This window comes from Lithobates pipiens, unplaced genomic scaffold (genome assembly GCF_037356315.1).
Source record: "Lithobates pipiens isolate NorthernLeopardFrog02 unplaced genomic scaffold, aLitPip1_a1.2 Scaffold_19, whole genome shotgun sequence".
NCBI classification, from domain to species: domain Eukaryota; kingdom Metazoa; phylum Chordata; class Amphibia; order Anura; family Ranidae; genus Lithobates; species Lithobates pipiens.
In genome coordinates this window covers 181,255,543-181,276,181 of record NW_027507764.1, presented here as the reverse complement: position 1 = coordinate 181,276,181, position 20,639 = coordinate 181,255,543, and the positions used below count along the sequence as shown (strand labels likewise).

Below are 20,639 nucleotides of genomic sequence, written 5' to 3'. Positions count from 1 at the left end.
CGGGACGCAGGCTGGACGGGACGCAGGCTGGACGGACACAGGCAGGCTGGACACAGGTAGGCTGCACGGACACACACACACACACACACACACACACACACACACACACATGCATGGACACACACACACACACACACGGATGCATGGACACACACACAGGGATGGATGGACCCACAGGGATGGACGGACACACAGGGATGGACAGGCATGTCTCACCCTCGGCTTATACACGAGTCAATAATTTTTTCCAGTTTTTTGGGGGTAAATTGGGGGCCTCGGCTTATATTCGGGTCGGCCTATACTCGAGTATATACGGTAAGACAGCTCGCAAAGCAGCGCTGCAGCGGCACTGCCCCATTGATTTAAATGGGCAGGGGTGCTTTAGGAGTGGTGTATACACCGCTCCTACGCCGCTGAACAAGCTGCTTGCCGGACTTTTTTTTACCGTCCTGCAAGCGCACCAGTCCAGTGTGAAAGCACTCGGGCTGTCACACTGGAGTGAGAGGAGAGGCTCTTTACAGGTGCTATGCAGACGCTATTTTTAGCGCTGTAGCTCCTTTAAAGCGCCTCATTGTGAAAACAGTCTAAAAAACTCCTGCAAGCAGCATCTTTGGAGCAGTGAAGGAGCGGTGTACACACCACTCCTAAACTACCGCTGCAACGGCGCTTTGCCGGCGGTTCAGCGGAGCTTTGCGGGTCATTTTAACCCTTTTTCGGCCACTAGCGGGGTTTAAAAGCACGGCTGAAAACCTCTGCAAAAAATAAAGTGCCGCTAAAAATACCGCCGATGTCTCGTCATGAAAGCAGTCTCAGACACGCTGCTTTTGCACAGTTCTGTGCACAGAACACACACACATATGCATGTACTGTACATACACATGCACACACACACACACACACACACACACACACACACACACACACACACACACACACACACACACATATATATATATATATATATATATATATATATATATATATATATATATATATATATATATATAGTACATGCATCTTAAACAAATTACATTTTTTTTTAAATCTTGTTTTCACATTTCATCCCAGTGCTACTCATCTCCTGCAGCCATTTCCTGTGCACATGTACTCATTCCAGAACTGGCTGCACATCATTGCTCTGGACTGACTTCATGATTGTAGCAATTGCAGATCATGTCTGTGCAAGTGGGTGTTGACAGGGCCACTTGTGGCTTCCATCAGAGGTGCATATGACAGGGTGACAATACAGGAGCACAACTGCCAGAGATGTGTTACTCCATAAGAGGAAGTGACTGAACTATGACCTTTATGACAGGAAAAAAAAGGTATTCTTTATTTAAAAAAAGACTGAAAAAATGTAAATTGGCATTAAACATGGCGAAGAAGCCTTTATCAGATATCATGGACAGGGTCTAGAATAGCCTACACTAAAAAAAAAAAGAAAAAAAAAAGAAAAAACTTTAAACCAGTGAGAAATTTCGCTATAACGGTTCCAAGTGAAACGGAGTGAACATGTGAAATGCATAGTAAAACGTGCCTGCCCTCTACTCCTGTATAAATTTCCTGGAACTGCATTCTCAAAGAACACAAGCTCACTGCTTATCTGAATTTCCCCAGAATGCTGGGAGGAGTACTGGCTGGGTGACAACATGGGATGGGACTTGTCTAGCTTTTAAAGAATCCACTGTAGGGTCTGTACGTATACACAGTACTAAAAATTGGACAATCAAGAGGTGAGTGGCTGTTCTGCAACGTTTCAGTCTTATTGTCTTAAAATGTTCCTTGTTCTTTCATTCTCCTGCATTTTAAATAGGATGCTTCTTCTTTCACTGTCCTAACTATTAAATATGTTGCTTTTAGTTCCTTTTTTTCCTGTAAAAAATATGACTCAATTTTAAGGATAATTGTAGACAGGGGATAACATTGCGTAGTGCAGCTAAAAGACTAAAATACAATATTATCATGTTTAATTCAATAGAACACAAAGCAACACACAGGCAGTAATCTATAGTGCCCAATTAAATGTCATTGTATTATAGTCAGATCAGGCAAAAGAGGAATTCCAATCGCTAATGCTGTATCTTGTAGAGAGTGTTTCTGTACTAAATTAGCCCATAGTACTTGAAGTGCCACTAAACAATATCCCTGTTCTCCAAATTTCACATCTACTACTTAATATGCTTGTAACCTATCTTCATGAAATCATTTCTTACTGTGTTTTTTCTGCCTTCTTGTAATGTCCCCCATGAGCTAGCAAACCTCTTTTTTTCCCCCTCGGTTCCATTTGTTTGGAACAAGCAGTGCACGTTAGTTGCAGTCACGTACATTGCTCTATGCACACTACAAGTCCCACAGTTCCTAGTAGGGATGCACCGGTATCGGTGCCGATACCGAGTATTTGCACAAGTATCGATACTCGTGCAAATGCACGGATACTTTCAGCCTCGGTTCTTTGAGCGGTCAGTGGGGATGAACAAATGTTCCTCTGTTTAAACCCTTATTAACCCTTAATTTACTCTAATCAGCCTTAACTAACTCCCTGCTTTTTTTTTTTTTTTTCACGTCTATTTTATAAACGATAAACAATTAAAACATTTTTTGTTTGCTTTGTTAGTGCATATTTTCCCACATATATATTAACATATGTTTACACATTAAAAAAGCGCAAAATTAAAACAAAATCTATTTATTTAATTTGTAAATGACTTTTCAATGCTTTGTGTCATTGCGGACAGCTGAAGTGTAAACAAAACAGTTGCGGTAGGTATCAGTAATTGGTATCGGCGAACACAAAAAAACTACTCGTTGTAAAAAAAAAATGGTATTGGTGCATCCCTAGTTTTTATTCCTTCTTGGGGAGCGAGCAAGAGAAGGTGGCTACATTCCTACATACAGCAAAACCATGGAGAATGAGCGTGGCCACCCTCTAACAGAAAGTTGGATCACAGTGAGAAGCTATGGCAAATGTGGACTAGTCACCCTAGAGCAGCGGCCTCCAAACCTGTGGCCCTGGGGCCGGATGTGGCCCTCTGCTTGTCTCCTCCAGCTCTTGGAGCTCTAGTCCATCCATGACGGATAACAATGATGGGGCACTATTTCTCCCACTAACTACAAGGATGGGGTGCTAGTCCTCCCACTAATATCAACAATAAGGAACTATTCCTGCCACCCAAACCAATGATAGGGCATTGTTTACCCCCACTGTCACTGAAACATTTTCTACTCCCAATGGCCACAGTCCAGCCCCTCTAAAGTCTGAAGGACATTAAAACTGGCCCTTTGTTTGGAGCGTTTGGAGACCCCTGCCCTAGAGCATGGGTGCTAAACCTGTGGCCCTCCAGCTGTTGCAGAACTACAAGTCCCATGAGGCATTGTAAAGCTGATAGTTCCAAGCAGAAGCATAATGGGAATTGTAGTCCGCCAACAGCTGGAGGGCAACAGGTTGAGCACCCATGCCCTAGAGCATCTACCTTACTCAAAATTGTGACCTGCAGTTCTTATTCTAGGAGTAATATGAAGGTTTGACAGTTCTCTCCTTTTCTAATTATTTGAATTGTCCATGAAAATGTTGTCATTAGATTAGCTAGAGCCTGTTTACAGCTAGAACCCAATGGTATAAACAGGGATTTTACTATACATTTTATGTATGTTTTATTTGATCATTTGTATGACTACTGCCCTTTACTTTGATTGAAATTTGTATGTAAATGTTTTACAGCTATACTGGATTGTTATTTACCAGAACCAAGTGCCTTTAATTTTTCTGTTATTTGTATGGAAATTTCCATACAAATTCTTTAATGATAAAAAAAAGTTGGATTACAGCAACAAATAAAAAACAAAACAAAAAAAGGGATTTGGATATTTGGAGGAAGCTGAGAGTAATAGAAGATACATCGGTGTCACTTTAAAATATGACTGAAGGCAAACTTTATTTTTTTAATTGGATAGAGCAGGGAAGGATTAGAACACCTGTCAGTTTTTTATTGCTGTGTGTGCCCTCGCTCTATTGGTCCTGTTTACCATTATCACTGAAACAGACGTTAAAGAAAATATTTCACATTGTCACCAGAACAGGAATAGAGAGGACAACCAGGTATTCCCTCACTTTGGAGGGATTTCTTCTCTCTGTTCCTGTTTGAATGGAAATCTCTCTAACAGGACACAGATTGCAGAAAAATAAAACTTACAAGGGTTATAACCCTCCCTTTTTCCATAAAAAAACTGATGTCTGCTGACGTAATTCGGCGTGACCAGGTCTCTTGGAATTGGGGACAGGGTACCTGTAAAAAACAGGTACCCGCTCACTCCCCCAAAACGTGCCACGGAGGGCGGGAACAGATAAGGGGAAGTTCCACTTTTGGATAGAGCTCCGCTTTAAGGTTACAAACCTTCTGTGCCCCCCCCCCCCAATCCCCTTATACTTACCTGAGCCCAATCTCGATCCAGCGCTGTGCCGAGAGCAGCAGTTTTCTGGCAGATTGATAGCAGCAGCAGCTACTGGCTCCTACTGCTGTCAATCAAATCCTGTGAGGGGGTGCAGGGGGTGGGGTCGAGCTGCACTGTTTGTGTGTATAGATGCATACAGGACATCTTAGTATGGAGCCTGCATGAGTGCCCCCACTAGAAAAAGGCTTCATAGTGTGGCACATGTCAAAGAGGAGGAGCGAGGAGTTCTGGTGGGGGACCCCAAAAGATTAGGATCAGGGTTGCTGTGTGCAAAACCATTCCACAGAGCAGGTAAATATGACATATTTATTATTTTAAAAAAAAAATTAAATTAACGTTTACAATGACTTTAAATAACTCGACATATCTCCCCCTCACTTCCTGTCAAATGCGCTCTGAAAGATCATCCACCAGCCACACAAGACTTTACATATACTGTACATGAAAGATTGCATTCCCAAAAATGCATTTAAATTATCAATCACAAAAAATATAATTCATAGCAATTAGGAATTCCTTATGTATCTATTTGTTCTCAAAATCATGATATGTTATGAAGGTCATTCTTGAACGATACATTGTAGCAAAGGCTACAAAATGAAAGAAAATGATTCAGGGAGTAAACTTTGTTGGAAGTGTTATAGAAGCAAGTATTTGTGTATTCAAGAGATGTGCCAAAATTGCATCATATTTGTTGCCCTTTCCTTTTCCCTTGACACACTGACTAGTTTACCAAATATTCATTTTGAGCTTGATATGCTCAACCCTTGTCTATAGTGCTTTCTAAAATCTGCACGGTGCAGCATACAGCCAGGGTACTCCTGCAGTTTTCATGCCAGAAGACAAAGCAAAGAAGAAAGCTATGCAAACACTAATAAGCCCACTGTATACATTGTAAAACCATTAAAAGCAGAATATCGCTGTTTTAATATAAGATCATAAGAATTGGAGATGCCATGGTAATAAAAGAAACGGAAGAAGTGTTTGGATCTCTGTGAAGAGTTTACTGTTGTAAGAATGAATATCTCCCTGACTACCAATCCTGATGTATCAGCAATGTCTTAGTCACACTTCTGAGTCAAACTTCCCAGAACTTCTATAAATTCCTACAGACTAGAGCAGGCGTTTTCAAACTTTTCAACATGGAGGAACCCTTAAAATATCTTTATGGTTTCAGGGAACCCATGCTTTAACTCAATATATTTACAATTCATGATACATTAGTGTGATGGTCAGTGGGAAGAATGCTCCTTATACCTGTGGCCATTGGGAAGAAGTAACCCCTTACAAATGTTTAAGTTTAAAGAGATCAATGGTGCCAGTGGAAACATATCTAAAGCCCCATACGCACGATCATAAATTCTGGCAGAAAAAGCATTGACCACGTGTATGCTCCATCGGACTTTTGCTGGCAGAATTCCAGCCAGCAAAAGTTTGAGAGCATGTTCTCTTTTTTTCGGTCGGAAAACGTTCAGATCGGAAATTCCGATCGTCTCTACAAATTCCGAAGCGGAAAATTTCTACGCATGCTCGGAAACAATTTGACGCATGCTCGGAAGCATTTAAATTAATTTTCTCGGCTCGTCATAGTGTTGTACATCACTGCGTTTCTTAATGGTCGAAAGTTCAGGGAACTTAAGTGCAACCGTGTGTATGCAGGCCAAGCTTGAGCGGAATTCCATCGGAAAAACCATCCAAGTTTTTTCCGACAGAAAATATGTGTACAGGGCATAAGATACAGAATCTGCTCAATGCTTAAAATGGAAGTAAACCCTTCCAAACAACTTTGACCTACAGGTAAGCCTAGATTAAGGCTTACCTGTAGGTCCAAGTAATATCTCCTAAACCTATATGGTTTAGGAGATATTTGCCCGAAAATGGGCACCGCTGTCTACGGCGCATGCGCCGTAGACAGCGGCGCGCAGGCGCACTAAATGCGGCAAGTCCAAGAATGGATTTGCCAAATTTGTCTACTCCCGTGCGCATGCGCGGGAGTGACGTCATCGCGGCTCCGGCGAATGGCAGCGTCGGAGCTCCGAGACGCGACTCCCGTGCGCATGCGCGGGAGTGACGTCATCGCGGCTTCTCCGCTGTCATTCGTCGGAGCTGCGAGAGACGCCACAACCAAGATGGATGCGGCGGACTACAGGTGACAGCGGCGACTTCGCTGGCTCCTGTGTCAGGTAAGTGACACATAATGAGCTACTATGCGATGCATAGTAGTCCATTATGCTTTACCTTTGCAGGGAAAAAAAGAGGAAGTAAACCCATCAGGGTTTACTTCCTCTTTAAGGAGCCCCTAGTAACCTCTGGAGGAACCCTGGCTGAGAAACCCTGGACTAGAGAGTCCACAAGAGAGGTAGTGAAACTACAGTTAAAGTGGTAGTAAACCCAAAAACTAATTTTTTTATTTTATTATTACAGTATGTCAACCCTTAACCACTTGCCCTCTGGAAGGTTTACCCCCCCTTCATTGCAATATGGCACTGTGTTACTTTAACTGACAATTGCGCAATTGTGTGATGATGTACCTAAATAAAATTGATGTCCTTTTTTTGCGCTATAAACCAAAAAATATTTTGAAAAAAAATATATATATTTTGTACTTTATGCTATGAGACCCCTTTCACACCACACCCCCCATAGCGTGGGCGGTAAAATGCTGCTATTTTTGCGTATTATGTGGATTTGTGGCGCATTTCGGCCGCTTTTACCCCCCGCTAGCGGCCAAGAAAAGGTTTAAAACCGCCGGCAATATGACGCAATAGCGGCATTTTGCCGGCGGTATTACAGCGCTGCCCCACTGATTTCAATGGGGAGCAGCGGTGGAGGAGCGGAAAACACACTGCTCCTTCACCGCTCCAAAGAAGCTGCTGGCAAGACTTTTCCCTGACGTTCTGCCAGCGCACCGCTGTAGTCTGAAAGCCCTCAGGCTTTCACACTACAAACAATGGTGCAACTTTTTTAGGGCGGATTGCAGGCGCTATTTATAACGATATAGCGCCTGCAAAATGCCCTGGTGTGAAAGGGGTCTCAAAACAAATCCAATAAAAAGAAAATGGAAAAAATCGAATTTCTTCATCAATTTAGGCCAATATGTTTTCTGCTACATGTTTTTGGTAGAAAAAAAAAAACAAAAAAAAAACAATAAGCAAATATTGATTGGTTTGCGCAAAAGTTATAGTGTCTACAAACTATGGGATAGTTTTACTGTTTATTTATTTATTTATTTTTACTAATAATGGCAGCGATCAGAGACTTATACTGGGAATGCGACATTGCAGCGGACAAATGGGACACTAAGTGACACTTTTTGGGGACCAGTGACACTAATACACTGTACTAATGACACTGACAGGGAAGGGGTTAACATCAGGGGCAATCAAAGGATTAAATGTGTGCCTAGGGAGTGCGGGGGTCTTTGTACTATGATAATGCAGAGATCCGTGTTCCTACTTTGTAGGAACAAAGGATCACAACCTTCCCTTCTCACAGAACGGCGATCTGCCTTGTTTATATAGGCAGACCGCCATTCTGCCTGTGTCTCAAAAGATCAACGTGATCCGCTGATTGGCCCTTGCTGTGTCCAATCACAGAAGGAGCGGATCGCTGGCGGCACTCCCCAGACCCAGAAGTGCGAAATCACGTACAGGTATGCGATTTTGCACAGGAGAGCTGCCTTGCTGCTGAATATACATAGTATACAGTCAGCAAGCGATTAACACCTTGTACTAAAGCGTACACCTGCGGAGGGCTGTGTTTCCCCACATGCAGAGGTGTTCTGTGCATCCCCATGCAGGCATTGATGTTAGTTGGGATGCATGGACACAGCTGTTGCTCCCAATTTGACATCTGGGTGGGTGAGGGTGCGTGTCCCTGAACTCACAACTGCGTGGATGTTATATTGGCAGCATTGATTGTGTCTGTGCAGCCGCTGCTGCTAAATGACATCAGTGGTACTGCCTGCATGGGGAGGCAAGGCAAGCATAGGAAACTCTCTGCAGGTAAACGTGGCCTTCCATGGGTGTAGGCTTTAGGCTGGATTCACACCTATGCATTTTTAGTGCTTTTTGCATTTTGCAGATTTGCACTACAGAACGTGTTCCATAGGAAACCATGTTAAATGGACTGTAGTGCAAATCTGCAAAATGCAAAAAGCACTAAAAATGCATAGGTGTGAATCAGGCCTTAGTGTGCCCCGTGTGAACAGGCCTAAATGTGGAGGCTGGAGCTGCAACAGAGGTACTTTTGAACAGCATCATTGTCAGTCTGTGCACAGGGTAGTGTTAAACTGGCAGATTTAGGTGGACTCGACTAACAAATGAAAGTTTAACTCCATCTAAAAAATGTTAAGCAGTTACAGCAAAAAAAAAAAAATGTCCTTTTGGAATAAAGGCTTTACATAATCAATAAAAGCTCATCATTCTAAGCACCCCCTATTAGTGTTAAATGGTTTGTCAAAACCCTCTGTTACTTTGTTTGCTAATGCTGAAAAATAACAGAATTATTGGCCAGATCACCAGGTGAAAATAGCGGAATATGTCTAAAAAAAGGGGAAACAACTGCAGCCATCGCATCTAAGAATTGATGAGCAACAATATAATTTCGTATTTTGGGGGTTTAATACAGCTAAAGGTCTGCTTCAAAGGCATATACCACTTTTTGTAAAATATTATTAAATGTACCCATACTGCAAAAAAATAAAAATGTGCATACTGCAATGCACAGGGTCCTGCAGACTATTCCTCCAGTCCCATGCCTGTATATAGATACAGACCTTCAGTTATAGAGATGAAGGAAGTAATCAATGGACCATGCATGCGGAGATAGTGGCAGATGGGACTTTTACTTCAGTATTTGCAGGATCTATAAATGGAGGACATGGCTTGTTGGGTGACGGCCCCCACAGAACTAAATTAAAAAATGCACAGAATGATACAGAGAAACAATCCCGAGAATTCATAATGGGGGGGGGGGGGGGGGCAGTTTGAAAGTGGGTGGCTGCAGAATGGTTCCTTGTTACATCATAAATATGGATGTGGTATAAAACAAGGTATAAAAGGCAGAATTGCCCATTCACACCAAGTGTGTTGGGACAGCGATGGGCAATTCATGCTTGATATGCCCACTAGATCTAAACAATAATTATATCTTATCAATTATGCAAGTAGTTCCACATTAAAAGAAAAACCCAACAGTGACTGTATTACCACAAAAATATAGAAAGTCTGGCTTTCCAACAGGTTATTCATTCAAGAAACACATATGGCAAAGGTTACCCATTCATTTATTTAATTACGGAAACATATGAATATTGTATCTTTTGAGGCTATTTAAAAGTGAAGTCTTGATTGGATCTAGTTAACCCCAAAACATGTATAAGGAAATAAATATATGGAATTAAAATTACTTTCTGGGTCATATCTGAATGGTCATTTCTCATGGGACAGGAAGGACAGTAGATACACTTGTTTAAATTGGCTCTAAAGATCTTTTACTAATCATGAAAAAGGTGCAAGATTTTATTTTTGTACCGTAATTGAAATTGGCAACAATGATGAAATGTCAGGTGTTATGTCTAATACCGTAACTATAGTAGTATGCTGTTTTGTGTAGGAATGTACTTGTTTGGTCACGTCACTCAAATAAACCCTTTTTTTCCTTTCAGAAGCTTCAGAATGAAGGAACAAATTAACACAACGCTAATGACAACAACAGAAATCTATGAGGAATACAAAGACACAACTTTTGATTATGACCATTATGAAGAGCTCTGTGTAAAGCATGACATCCGGAGGTTTGCTGAGGTTTTCCTCCCAGCTTTCTATTCAGTGGCATTTGTTATTGGCGTTGCCGGCAATTCTTTAGTAGTTGGCATATATGCCTACTATAAAAAGATGAAAACCAAGACTGATGTGTATCTACTGAACCTAGCAGTGGCAGATCTTTTGCTACTCTTCACCCTTCCCTTCTGGGCTGTGGATGCATCAATTGGATGGAAGTTGGGAAATGCAATGTGCAAGATAACTGCAGCTTTGTATACTATAAACTTCAGCTCAGGAATGCAATTCCTGGCTTGCATCAGCTTGGACAGATTCTTTGCAGTGACCAAAGTATCAAGCCAACAAAATTTCCAAAAACGATGCTGGGCAATCTGTATTTTTGTCTGGATCACTTCCCTGATGCTGAGCATCACTGATTTATATTTCAGTGAAGTGAGGGAACACAACGGCAAACATGCATGTCTTCCAATATATCCCAAAGATTCAGTAAAAGAAGTTACAGCCTTAATTCAAATTCTTGAGATTGTCTTCTGCTTCGTAATACCTTTTGTCATCATGTTGTTTTGCTACACAGCAATGGCCAAGGTTCTTCTAAAGACTCCAAACATTAAAAGGTCAAGGTCCCTCAAGGTATTACTGACAGTAGTAGTAGTCTTTATGATCACCCAGCTGCCATACAACATAACCAAGTTATGGAGAGCCTTGGATATCATATATGGACTGATTACAAGATGTGAGACCAGCAGAACCATTGACCTAATGATGCAAGTGACAGGGAGCATGGCCTTGTTCCACTGCTGCCTCAACCCACTATTGTATGCATATATGGGGACTACATTTAAAACGTACATAACTAAAACTGTAAAAAGATTTAGCTCTTGGAGAAAACAAAGAAGTGAAAGTGTGGAGGAGTATGCCATGTATTCTGAAAGCCATGTTGAAGAAACCAGCAGCTTCTCCATCTAAATATCACCAGCTTGTTTGTACTAGTGGTTATAGAACGTAGAAACTGGCAACCATAGCATAAGCTACAAATACATATGTATATTTGTCAGCTATTAATACCATACATAGTATAGAGCTTCCTTTCTCAAATTGGGTTGTATGGTACTGTACGGTTCCTCCAGAGTTTGCTATGGGTTCATTGAGCAAAGAGCAATTTCTCTCTCTCAGTTAAGCTACAACTGACCAATGATCTTCTTTAGCTATCTGGGCAGGGGGGTTGCTCTTTCCACTGATTTCAAAGTGTAAGGAGCATTCTTCCATCTGACCAGCAAGCCAATAATCAGTGAGCTGGAGATATAGTAACTATTAGCAGAGGTTCTTTGAGACAGGAAAGTAATTTCACGAGTTTCTCAGTGTTAAAAGGTTGAGGAAAGGCTGGTATAGAGAAAACATCATGCAATTTGCGAAAAGCTAGTAAGTATAGACAGTAAGAATAACAACAGTCAAGGTATAGGCTGCATATGTATGTTCTGAAACCCACAACAGTGACCAATCAATCACAGACCACCATTCCTTGTTTGCTGTTTTGGAACTGGCCATATCAACTGCAGATTAACTGTATTTATTAGTTGTTTCTCTGCTAAAATAGCCATAGAAGAGGTACATTTTAAGGAAAACTGACATCTATAGCAAGAGGCGACATGTATATATTCCATACCTAAATCTGTGTGCAAAATGGGGAAGGATACATTTATTAACACTAAAGTGTTTCTATACCTAATATCACAAAATTGAAAAATGTTAAAGTTTGAAAGACCTATGATCCTAAAACATCTGCCATAAAAATGAATGCATTGTTATAAGTCCAAAAAAAGTCCAAAAATCTGAAAACATTTTAGAAAATCTGAGGCAATTCCATTGATTTTATAGTAAAAAGAGCACAAATGTCAAACATGTCTGTCTTTATGAATGTAAACTAAAAATGTAGACAGTCATTTCACCTTCCTTACACTGTCTAAATAAATATGGTATATACAGTAAATTAACCCCATGAAAATGTCACTGCTGGCCTATCTTTTTGAAAATGCTAGTTGACTGGCTTTCTCTCATCTGGCTCATGGTAGCCACACGGTCCCATTTGCCAACATTAATAGATGCAATCCAAGCCAAACTGACCCATAAATGGTCAGCATTTTTTTAGTACATTATTTATTCTTTTTTTCTCTGCCTGCTTGAAAAACTAAATTGTAAAGGCTACCAGCTTTGCTGACAACAAGGAGTTTCAGATGCAGAGATCTCTATCCTGGAATTATTATTTCTTCTGCAGCAGCTGTTCCTGACTACCAGTAGAGGGAGTCAAAAAAAGAAGAGGGATCAACTGTTCATTCATCCCAAAACATAGCCTATGTCTCTTCTATACCTTAGCTCCTGCCAATGGTGGTCTTGAGCATTTGTTACAGGAACAGAACCATGTATGCACATTACTTCCAGGTTGAAGGTTTACTGTCTAAAACACCCACATATTAGCAAAACAGGTATCCCTTACAACTGACTAATTTGATCAGGATGCAAGGTAATGCAAGAATAGAGGATACTGATTAAAAGTGGATGCACTCCTCAACTCCTTAACGAGGAAGGTAAAACAAACCCAGTTCTGCTGCTTTGGCATGAGTGCGTAGAACTGCAGATCTTTGCAGTGTGACTTACAACTTCCTTTGTTCAGGGAAAACTGCACCTTCATTGGTGGTAAATGTTAAAAGAGACGTATGGCCAAAGATTTTTTTGGCCATACTTCTCTTCTGAGTCACAGGGGTGCACTTACATTTGCATTCCTATGACTAAGAATCAGCTAATGCTAACATCACAGAGATGCTCCAGGCTCTGGAGTGACTCCCAATTATACCGTCGGGTTCCAGCCAGCCAACTGACAGCTGGCGTGTGTGTGGCTGAGAGCCGAAGCAAGCAGCACCCACCCCCTCTCCAGAACGGTGCTCCAGTAGGCGCTGAAGAGGCAGAGTTGAGAGCAGTGAGTGACAGTTATCACTCTCTGCTCCAAACAGATGGAGAACTGAGAAATTAGTAGTCATGTGATCGCTCAGTATCCTGGCGTAGAGTTGATGTGGGACAGCTGCAGCATCAGAATTGAGGGGCGTATTTCCATAAGTCTCCTTTATATTGATATTGCCTTTTTTCTTTTTTTTTTATTATCAAAGGGAAAGTGGCCCGATATGGTATACAATTATATATATTTTTAAACTTTAGATGTATTGTATGTATCCACCACCAAAAAACAACCCAAAATAAATTACAGTATCTCAAAAAATTGAGTACACCCCTCACATTTTTGTAAATATTTTATTCTGTCTTTCATGTGACAACACTGAAGAAATGACACTTTGCTACAATGTAAAGTAGTGAGTGTACAGCTTGTATAACAGTGTAAATTTGCTGTCCCCTCAAAATAACTCAACACACAGCCATTAAGGTCTAAACCACTGGCAACAAAAGTGAGTACACCCCTAAGTGAAAATGTCCAAATTGGGCCCAAAGTGCTGATATTTTGTGTTGCCACCATTAATTTCCAGCACTGCCTTAACTCCCCTAGGCATGGAGTTCACCAGAGCTTCACAGGTTGCCCCTGGAGTCCTCTTCCACTCCTTCATGACAACATCACAGAGCTGTTGGAGGTTAGAGACCTTGTGCTCCTCCATCTTCCGTTTCAGGATGCCCCACAGATGCTCAATAGGGTTTAGGTCTGGGCACACGCTTGGCCAGACCATCACCTTTACCCTCAGCTTCTTTAGCAAGGCAGTGGTCATCTTGGAGGTGTGTTTGAGGTCGTTATCATGTTGGAATACTGCCCTGCGGCCCAGTCTCTGAAGGAAGGGGATCATGCTCTGCTTCAGTATGTCACAGTACATATTGGCATTCATGGCTCCCTCAATAACCTGTAGCTCCCCAGTGTCAGCAGCACTCATGCAGCCCCAGACCATGACACTCCCACCATCATGCTTGACTGTAGGCAAGACAAACTTGTCTTTGGACTCCTCACCTGGTTGCCTCCACATACACTTGACACCATCTGAACCAAATATGTTTATCTTGGTCTCATCAGACCACAGGACATGGTTCCAGTAATTCATGTCCTTAGTCTGCTTGTCTTCAGCAAACTGTTTACAGGCTTTGTTGTGCATTATCTTTAGAAGCAACTTCCTTCTGGGACGGCAGCCATGCAGACCAATTTGATGCAGCGTGCGGCATATGGTCCAAGCACTGACAAGCTGACCCCCCACCCCTTCAACCTCTGCAGCAATGGTGGCAGCATTCATACACCTATTTCCTAAAGACAACCTCTGGATATGATGCTGAGCATGTGCACCCAACTTCTTTTGTCGACCATGGCAAGGCCTGTTTTGAGTGAAACCTGTCCTGTTAAACCACTGTATGGTCTTGGTCACAGTGCTACAGCTCAGTTTCAGGGTCTTGGCAATCTTCTTATAGCCTAGGCTATCTTTATGTAGAGCAACAATTATTTTTTTCAGATCCCCATAGAGTTCTTTGCCATGAGGTGCCATGTTGAACTTCCAGTGACCAGTATGAGAAAATGAGAGCGATAACACCAAATTTAACACACCTGCTCCCCATTCACACCTGAGACCTTGTAACTCTGAGTCACATGACACCGGGAAGGGAAAATAGCTAATTGGGCCCAATTTGGACATTTTCACTTAGGGGTGTACTCACTTTTGTGGCCAGCGGTTTAGACCTTAATGGCTGTGTGTTGTGTTATTTTGAGGGGACAGCAAATTTGCACTATTATACAAGCTGTACACTCACTACATTACATTGTAGCAAAGTGTCATTTCTTCAGTGTTGTCACATGAAAAGATATAATAAAATATTTACAAAAATGTGAGGAGTGTACTCACTTTTGTGAGATACTGTATTTAATTCATAGTATGCATGCAGATACCACATACAGTATATGTGCATTATTTGTTGTTTGTACCCATAGCAGGGCCAAAAAGCAATAGTGGCATATTTTTTGCTTTTTTATAAGTATTTATCCTACCTACTGACACCAACATTAATACTAGCTAGCTAAGCCCTGATCTATTTTATCCGTATCCTTTGTTTTACTTTTTCTCTTCTAGACAATCTCTGCTAGTATAAATGTATGTTTCTCTTCTCACAGAGGAGAAAGAGATAGAGGGGAGGCACCTCTCACTATTGATCACTGTGATTGGCTATCACAGTGATCATGTGATCTGGAACTGGTTCCATCGTCTCCCAATCATTACTCTGAGACCAGGAGCTGTCTTTGACAGTTTGGTCTCCATGCTGGGGGCATACAATTAAAGCGGATGTAAACCCATCGATCTAACAGTTTGAAAAAACAGTTACATTCCCGGCATGCTGGAAATGCTAACAGTCACATTGGTTGTACTCTCAACCTAACTTTTAAACTATCCAATGGCTGGTGTCATGACTGATCACATGTGCAGCTTCATGGCAGTTAAATATTAAATGGAGGCCAAGATGGCAGCTTCCTTGGCTGAAACCGATAGGAGGGTTTACTTCCACTTTAAGAATGCTCCCAGCACAAACAACAGTAAACATATATAAGGCAGCATGGCATAAGGCCCAGTCTGTGCTGACATATACTGTATATATGCTTACAGCCAGATGGAAGGGAACATGTACTAAAGAAATATGCCATTACTATACTATCCTTTTGAAAATGCTGAGCTACTGGCTGTCAAATTGATGTCTTTAGTACCTTCCAAGCCACTGGCTTGGAGCAAACATGCAGATCAGAAGTTCAGATTTCACTGTGCAACTTGCTGCATCTTTAAGGTCATAATTCAGAAACTTGTGAAATATACTCAGACAACCAGCATTCTTAGCCCTTGTACACACAGTCGGAGATTCTGACGGAATGTGTCCTATCGGATATATCTGATATTTTCCGACTGTGTGTAGTCTGCACCAGACTGTTTGCGTCGGAATATCCGACGGACCAACTTTCCAACTTGCCGGTAAAATTTTCAGACAAAATGCTCCGATCGGACATACTCCGACCATGTGTAGCCTACGCCGATGGACAAAGTGCCACGCATACTCAGATCAAATTCCTAGACCAAAGCAATTGGCTACTAGCCTGAACATAGTCCCGTCGTAACGAAATAACGTCATCACGTTATGTACAATCGGATTTTCCGACAACTTTGTCCGACTGTGTGTATGCAACATCACTTCCGGACCTCTTCCGGAATTAATCCGTCGGAAATACTCAGACGGATTTGGTTGTCGGAATCTCCGACCGTGTGTACAAGGGCTTAGAGTGATGTCAGCAATGGTTGCCTCCATACTTCTCTCATAATAGCCTTTTTTTTAAATCTGCCAATTTTTTGGCAAATATTCACATTCTTGGCAGCCAAAATAACAGAAGAGAAAGTATTAGCCTGATAATACTCCCATTAGCAAATGACCATATGTGCATTGTTTTTTATTACCTCACGTGTGGACATGGCTATAATGGTCCTCTTGGCTATAACTGGATTATTACTTTGGGCCTCCCATGGTATTTTATGCAGTAATCCATGGCCTGTTGTAATCAGTTGAAGCACCATAGCTCTCTATTAAGCTGATTTTCTGTATGACTCAACCCATAAACACTGTTATCTGACATTTCGAAAGGAAAGCAAGGAATATTTATTAGGTTCTTCTGATTTGAAACAGATGTCACAATGGAAAGTGGAAACTTGTGCATATAAACATATGCAGTGGTAAAAGTTCACCATGGTAATAACTAAACAAGGGAACCCCAAAGACTTACATTACACAATAATGCTGTCATTGCTAACCCATTGTGGAAAATTCCAGTTCTGTTGTGCTGAGCATTTTCTCAATCACTGGCCTAGAAATAGTTAGATAAAAGTCCTGGTCTGCATGCATGTTCCATTCAGTGGCTCAAAATACTGAAGCCAGGGAATTAACATGACAGCCAGGCAACTAGCTCTTCCAGTAGGGGGTCAGCAAAAGCAGCATCCATGTTTCTCTTATTACAGGTTCAATTTAAGGATTTAGATTGATGTTAAAAAATAAAAATGTTTTAAGGTTATCATCAACACAGCACCGCCATTCCATCTTTGTGTTAATATCCTATTATCAGGGCTCCTGCAGGGGGCAGCAATGAGCCTGTCAAGCTCTTTTACACAACACAGAACTATCAATCTAACACAGAGAGTCTGCTGCCTAGAGGAAAGAGCAGAGCGCTGGCCAGCCCCTTCCATGTCCAAACAGCAGGCTAGGGGTAGGTTAGGAACTGCCCTTGGTACACCTACATTACAATGCCCAGTTGTACAAGCACCCCCCTCTGTCTTGTGAATATTTTAGGCAAAATTACTGGTAGAATGTATTATTGGGGATAGCATAGGATCTTCTTAATATTTAAAGCAGTTTATCAACTATACAAACCACTACACAAAGAAAGGGGAAATGGAGGAGCTCTGCTATGAGGAAAAATTAGAGTAACTGAATTTATTCACTCTTGAGAAGAGAAGATTAAGGGGGGATATGATCAACATGTATAAATATATAAGGGGTCCATATAGTGAACTTGGTGTAGCGTTAACCTTAAAGTGGTTTTAAACCTCAGATGTGAAATATGAACAGAGCATACCCCTCCATAGTGTGTACTTGTCTCAATCCAGAGAACTAATGCCCCATACACATGGTCGGACATTCCGACCACAAAATCTGGCCGAAACTAGTCTTGCATACACACAGTCGCACAAAGTTGTCGGAAAATCCGATTGTTCGGAACGAGGCGACGTTCATAACATACGACGGGACTACGTAGAGGCCAATATCTTTTGTCTCCAAATTTTTTTCTGAGCATGCAAGGAATTCTCTACACACGATCGGAAATAGTCTGATCAGATTTTGTTGTCGGAAAATTTTAGATCCAGCTCTCAAACTTTTTCCGTCAAAAATTTCCAACAGAAAAAGTCTGATAGAGCCCATACACGATTGGATTTTACACGATTGGATTTTCCGACAACATAATCTTATCAAACTTTTTCTGTTGGAATTTCCGACCGTGTGTATGGGGCATAAGTGTCATTTCTGTCCACTGCCTCCTTCCTCTACTATCAGCATGAATCACTTGTAATGAGTTTTCCTGACACCAAGAGAAAAATGGTTATAGGGAGCGACCTCCAGATGATTGACAGCCTCAAGAGCCTCTGCTTCTGTGTGTTATATGAAGGGGGGGGGGGTTTCCTTTCCCTCCAATCAGCGCTCAGAGTTTTCCTCACCAAGGTAACTTCAGCCCTCCACCCCCTGTTTCCAGAGCTGAGAGATCTTGTATAAAATCTGCACTTTGAATGGCTGTAGGGGAAGGACGGCCATAGATAAACAGGTACAACTGACGTAGGAGGATTCATTTAATCTCTGTGTATCCCCTGAGGCCAGTAACTGGGTATATGTAAGGGTTTACAACCACTTTAATGTCATCACAGAGGACAAGGTGGCACTCATTTTGTTTCAAGGAAAAGGGATTTCATCTCCAAATATGGAAAGGCTTCATTAAAGTAAGAGCTGTGAAAATGTGGCATAGACTCACTGAAGAGCTTGTTCTGGCCAACTTAAAAGATTGTTTTAAAAAAGTCCTGGATTCTTTCCTAAATGTACATAACTGTATAACTGGGTACTAATATTTATAGGTAAAGTTGATCCAGGGACTATCCAATTGCCTGTTGGGGGATCAGGAAGGAATTTTATTTTTTCCACTGGAGCAAATTATTATAATTTTTTTGTTGTTGTTTTGCCTTCCTCTGGATCAACAGTGGCTATAGGATAGTGCATATAGAGGTTTTCTATTTGTGTGTGTGTTTTTACAACAGACCGCTGTACGCAGAAAACTTTAAAGCCTGCCACCCAACATCCGACAACAATTGTGCGATGGAGCGTGCAAATGGTAGGATTTTCCGCCAACAGTCTGTCAACACGCAATTCCCATTGGAAAATCAGATCGTGATTACAGGGCTTTAAAGTGAAGGTGCGTGTTATACGCCAATAAATATGGTATATCCAAATAACACACCCAAGCTCATCCTTAGACTCTTCACCACACACAGCCACAAAAGGGAAGAGAATTCTTGTTGGGCAGTGTATTAGTTAATTTGCATCTAAGTTTAATGGTGCAAAGAATGTCAGGCAAAATGGTCGACCCTCACACATGTTCACTTCATCAAATCTTTCCCTCTTTGAAAAAAGTTTGAACACCCCTGCTGTAATATATAATAGAATAAATAACCCTTCTCTGCCCATGAGAATGTCAAGGAACAGTCCACTGCCAGAGCTTGGGGGAGTATCGTCTACTAGAGAATCAGGTAAGTAAAACAGTTTTTACTGACATAAACAATCCCCTGCACCACAAGGGAACATTTTATGTTTTCCCAAGATTGGGGCTTTTACAACAATGAGAAAAACTGAGGTCACCAACCATGATATGCAGAGTAGCAGGAATGCTTGCATTAAAAGACAAGGTAAGTTGTTATGTAAAATGTTTTACCTGCCAAAGAATGTGACTTGTCTTTTGATTCAAGTATCTCTGCATCGTTGCATTGCCAGGTTGGCAAACCAATTTTGCTCACTGCTGTTAAGCATATAGTTAGGAAGCTGGATTTTCATTACTGGAGGTAAATCAGACTACTGTGCGGTTTTGAAATTGTGCTAAAGTAGCATGAGAGGCTAAGACGGGTATCAGTCCATGCACCTGGCAGATCCAGACTTTACTGTATTGTCATGATGACGTGGTGCCTGGACTGATTCCTGTGATGTCAACAGAGAGCGGACTTCAGACTGTTCTCTGCTAAAATGGGTCACAGGAGTGCAAAATGGGTTGTAAATCCTTGTGTTTTTTCACATTAATGCATCCAATGCCGCAAGGTAACCCCCCCGGGATTGCGCTTCTCCTAGGGGGTTATCTGATGCAGGCAGGAGCCGTGAGAGCTGCCTGAGGGACCCCAGAAGAAGATGTTTGGGGCCACTCTGTGCAAAACGAGTTGCACAGTGGAGTTAAGTATGACATGTGTGTTATTTTTATTTATTTAAATAATCAAAGCTTTACAATCACTTTAAGTGGTCCACGTGAATCCCCCAACCCCCCAAGTGAATATCAATGAGGTCGGATCAAAGCCGGGTCATTATCTTAACTGATCTGACTTTGGCATGCCACTTGTGCTCTAATGATCTTGAAGGGGAACACCACGGCAAAAAAGAAAAAGCGCCCCCACCCATTTTGATGGGGACAAGGGCCTCTTCCCGACAAGCCTGGCCAGTGGTTGTTGGGTATGCAGGTGGGGGGCTTATTGGAATCTGGAAGCCCCCTTTAACAGGGGGCTCTCCAGATCCCAGCCCACCACACTATGTGAATGAGTATGGGGTACATTG

General features: G+C 41.7%; 2 protein-coding genes across 3 annotated transcripts in view; one reads left to right on the top strand and one right to left on the bottom strand.

The window, feature by feature from the left end:
• The window catches only part of ACAD11 (acyl-CoA dehydrogenase family member 11), a 199,364-nt gene that overhangs the window by 125,264 nt on the left and 53,461 nt on the right, over positions 1 to 20,639 (bottom strand). The gene's annotated exons all lie outside the window — the stretch shown is intronic.
• On the top strand, positions 1,569 to 12,239 carry ACKR4 (atypical chemokine receptor 4). 2 transcript variants are annotated; one of them, XM_077491531.1, is made up of 2 exons: positions 1,569 to 1,733; positions 10,118 to 12,239. In XM_077491531.1, exon 2 carries the CDS (start codon positions 10,128 to 10,130, stop codon positions 11,196 to 11,198), a length of 1,071 nt encoding a protein of 356 aa, XP_077347657.1. In that variant the 5' UTR covers positions 1,569 to 1,733; positions 10,118 to 10,127; the 3' UTR covers positions 11,199 to 12,239. The 2 variants fall into 2 exon arrangements, with proteins under 2 accessions (XP_077347657.1, XP_077347658.1); XM_077491532.1 differs by having other exon boundaries at positions 1,578 to 1,733; positions 10,121 to 12,239.

Coding starts and splice junctions, on each gene's coding strand:
- ACKR4 (XM_077491531.1), top strand. CDS start 10,128: ATGAAGGAACAAATTAACACAACGCTAATGACAACAACAGAAATCTAT.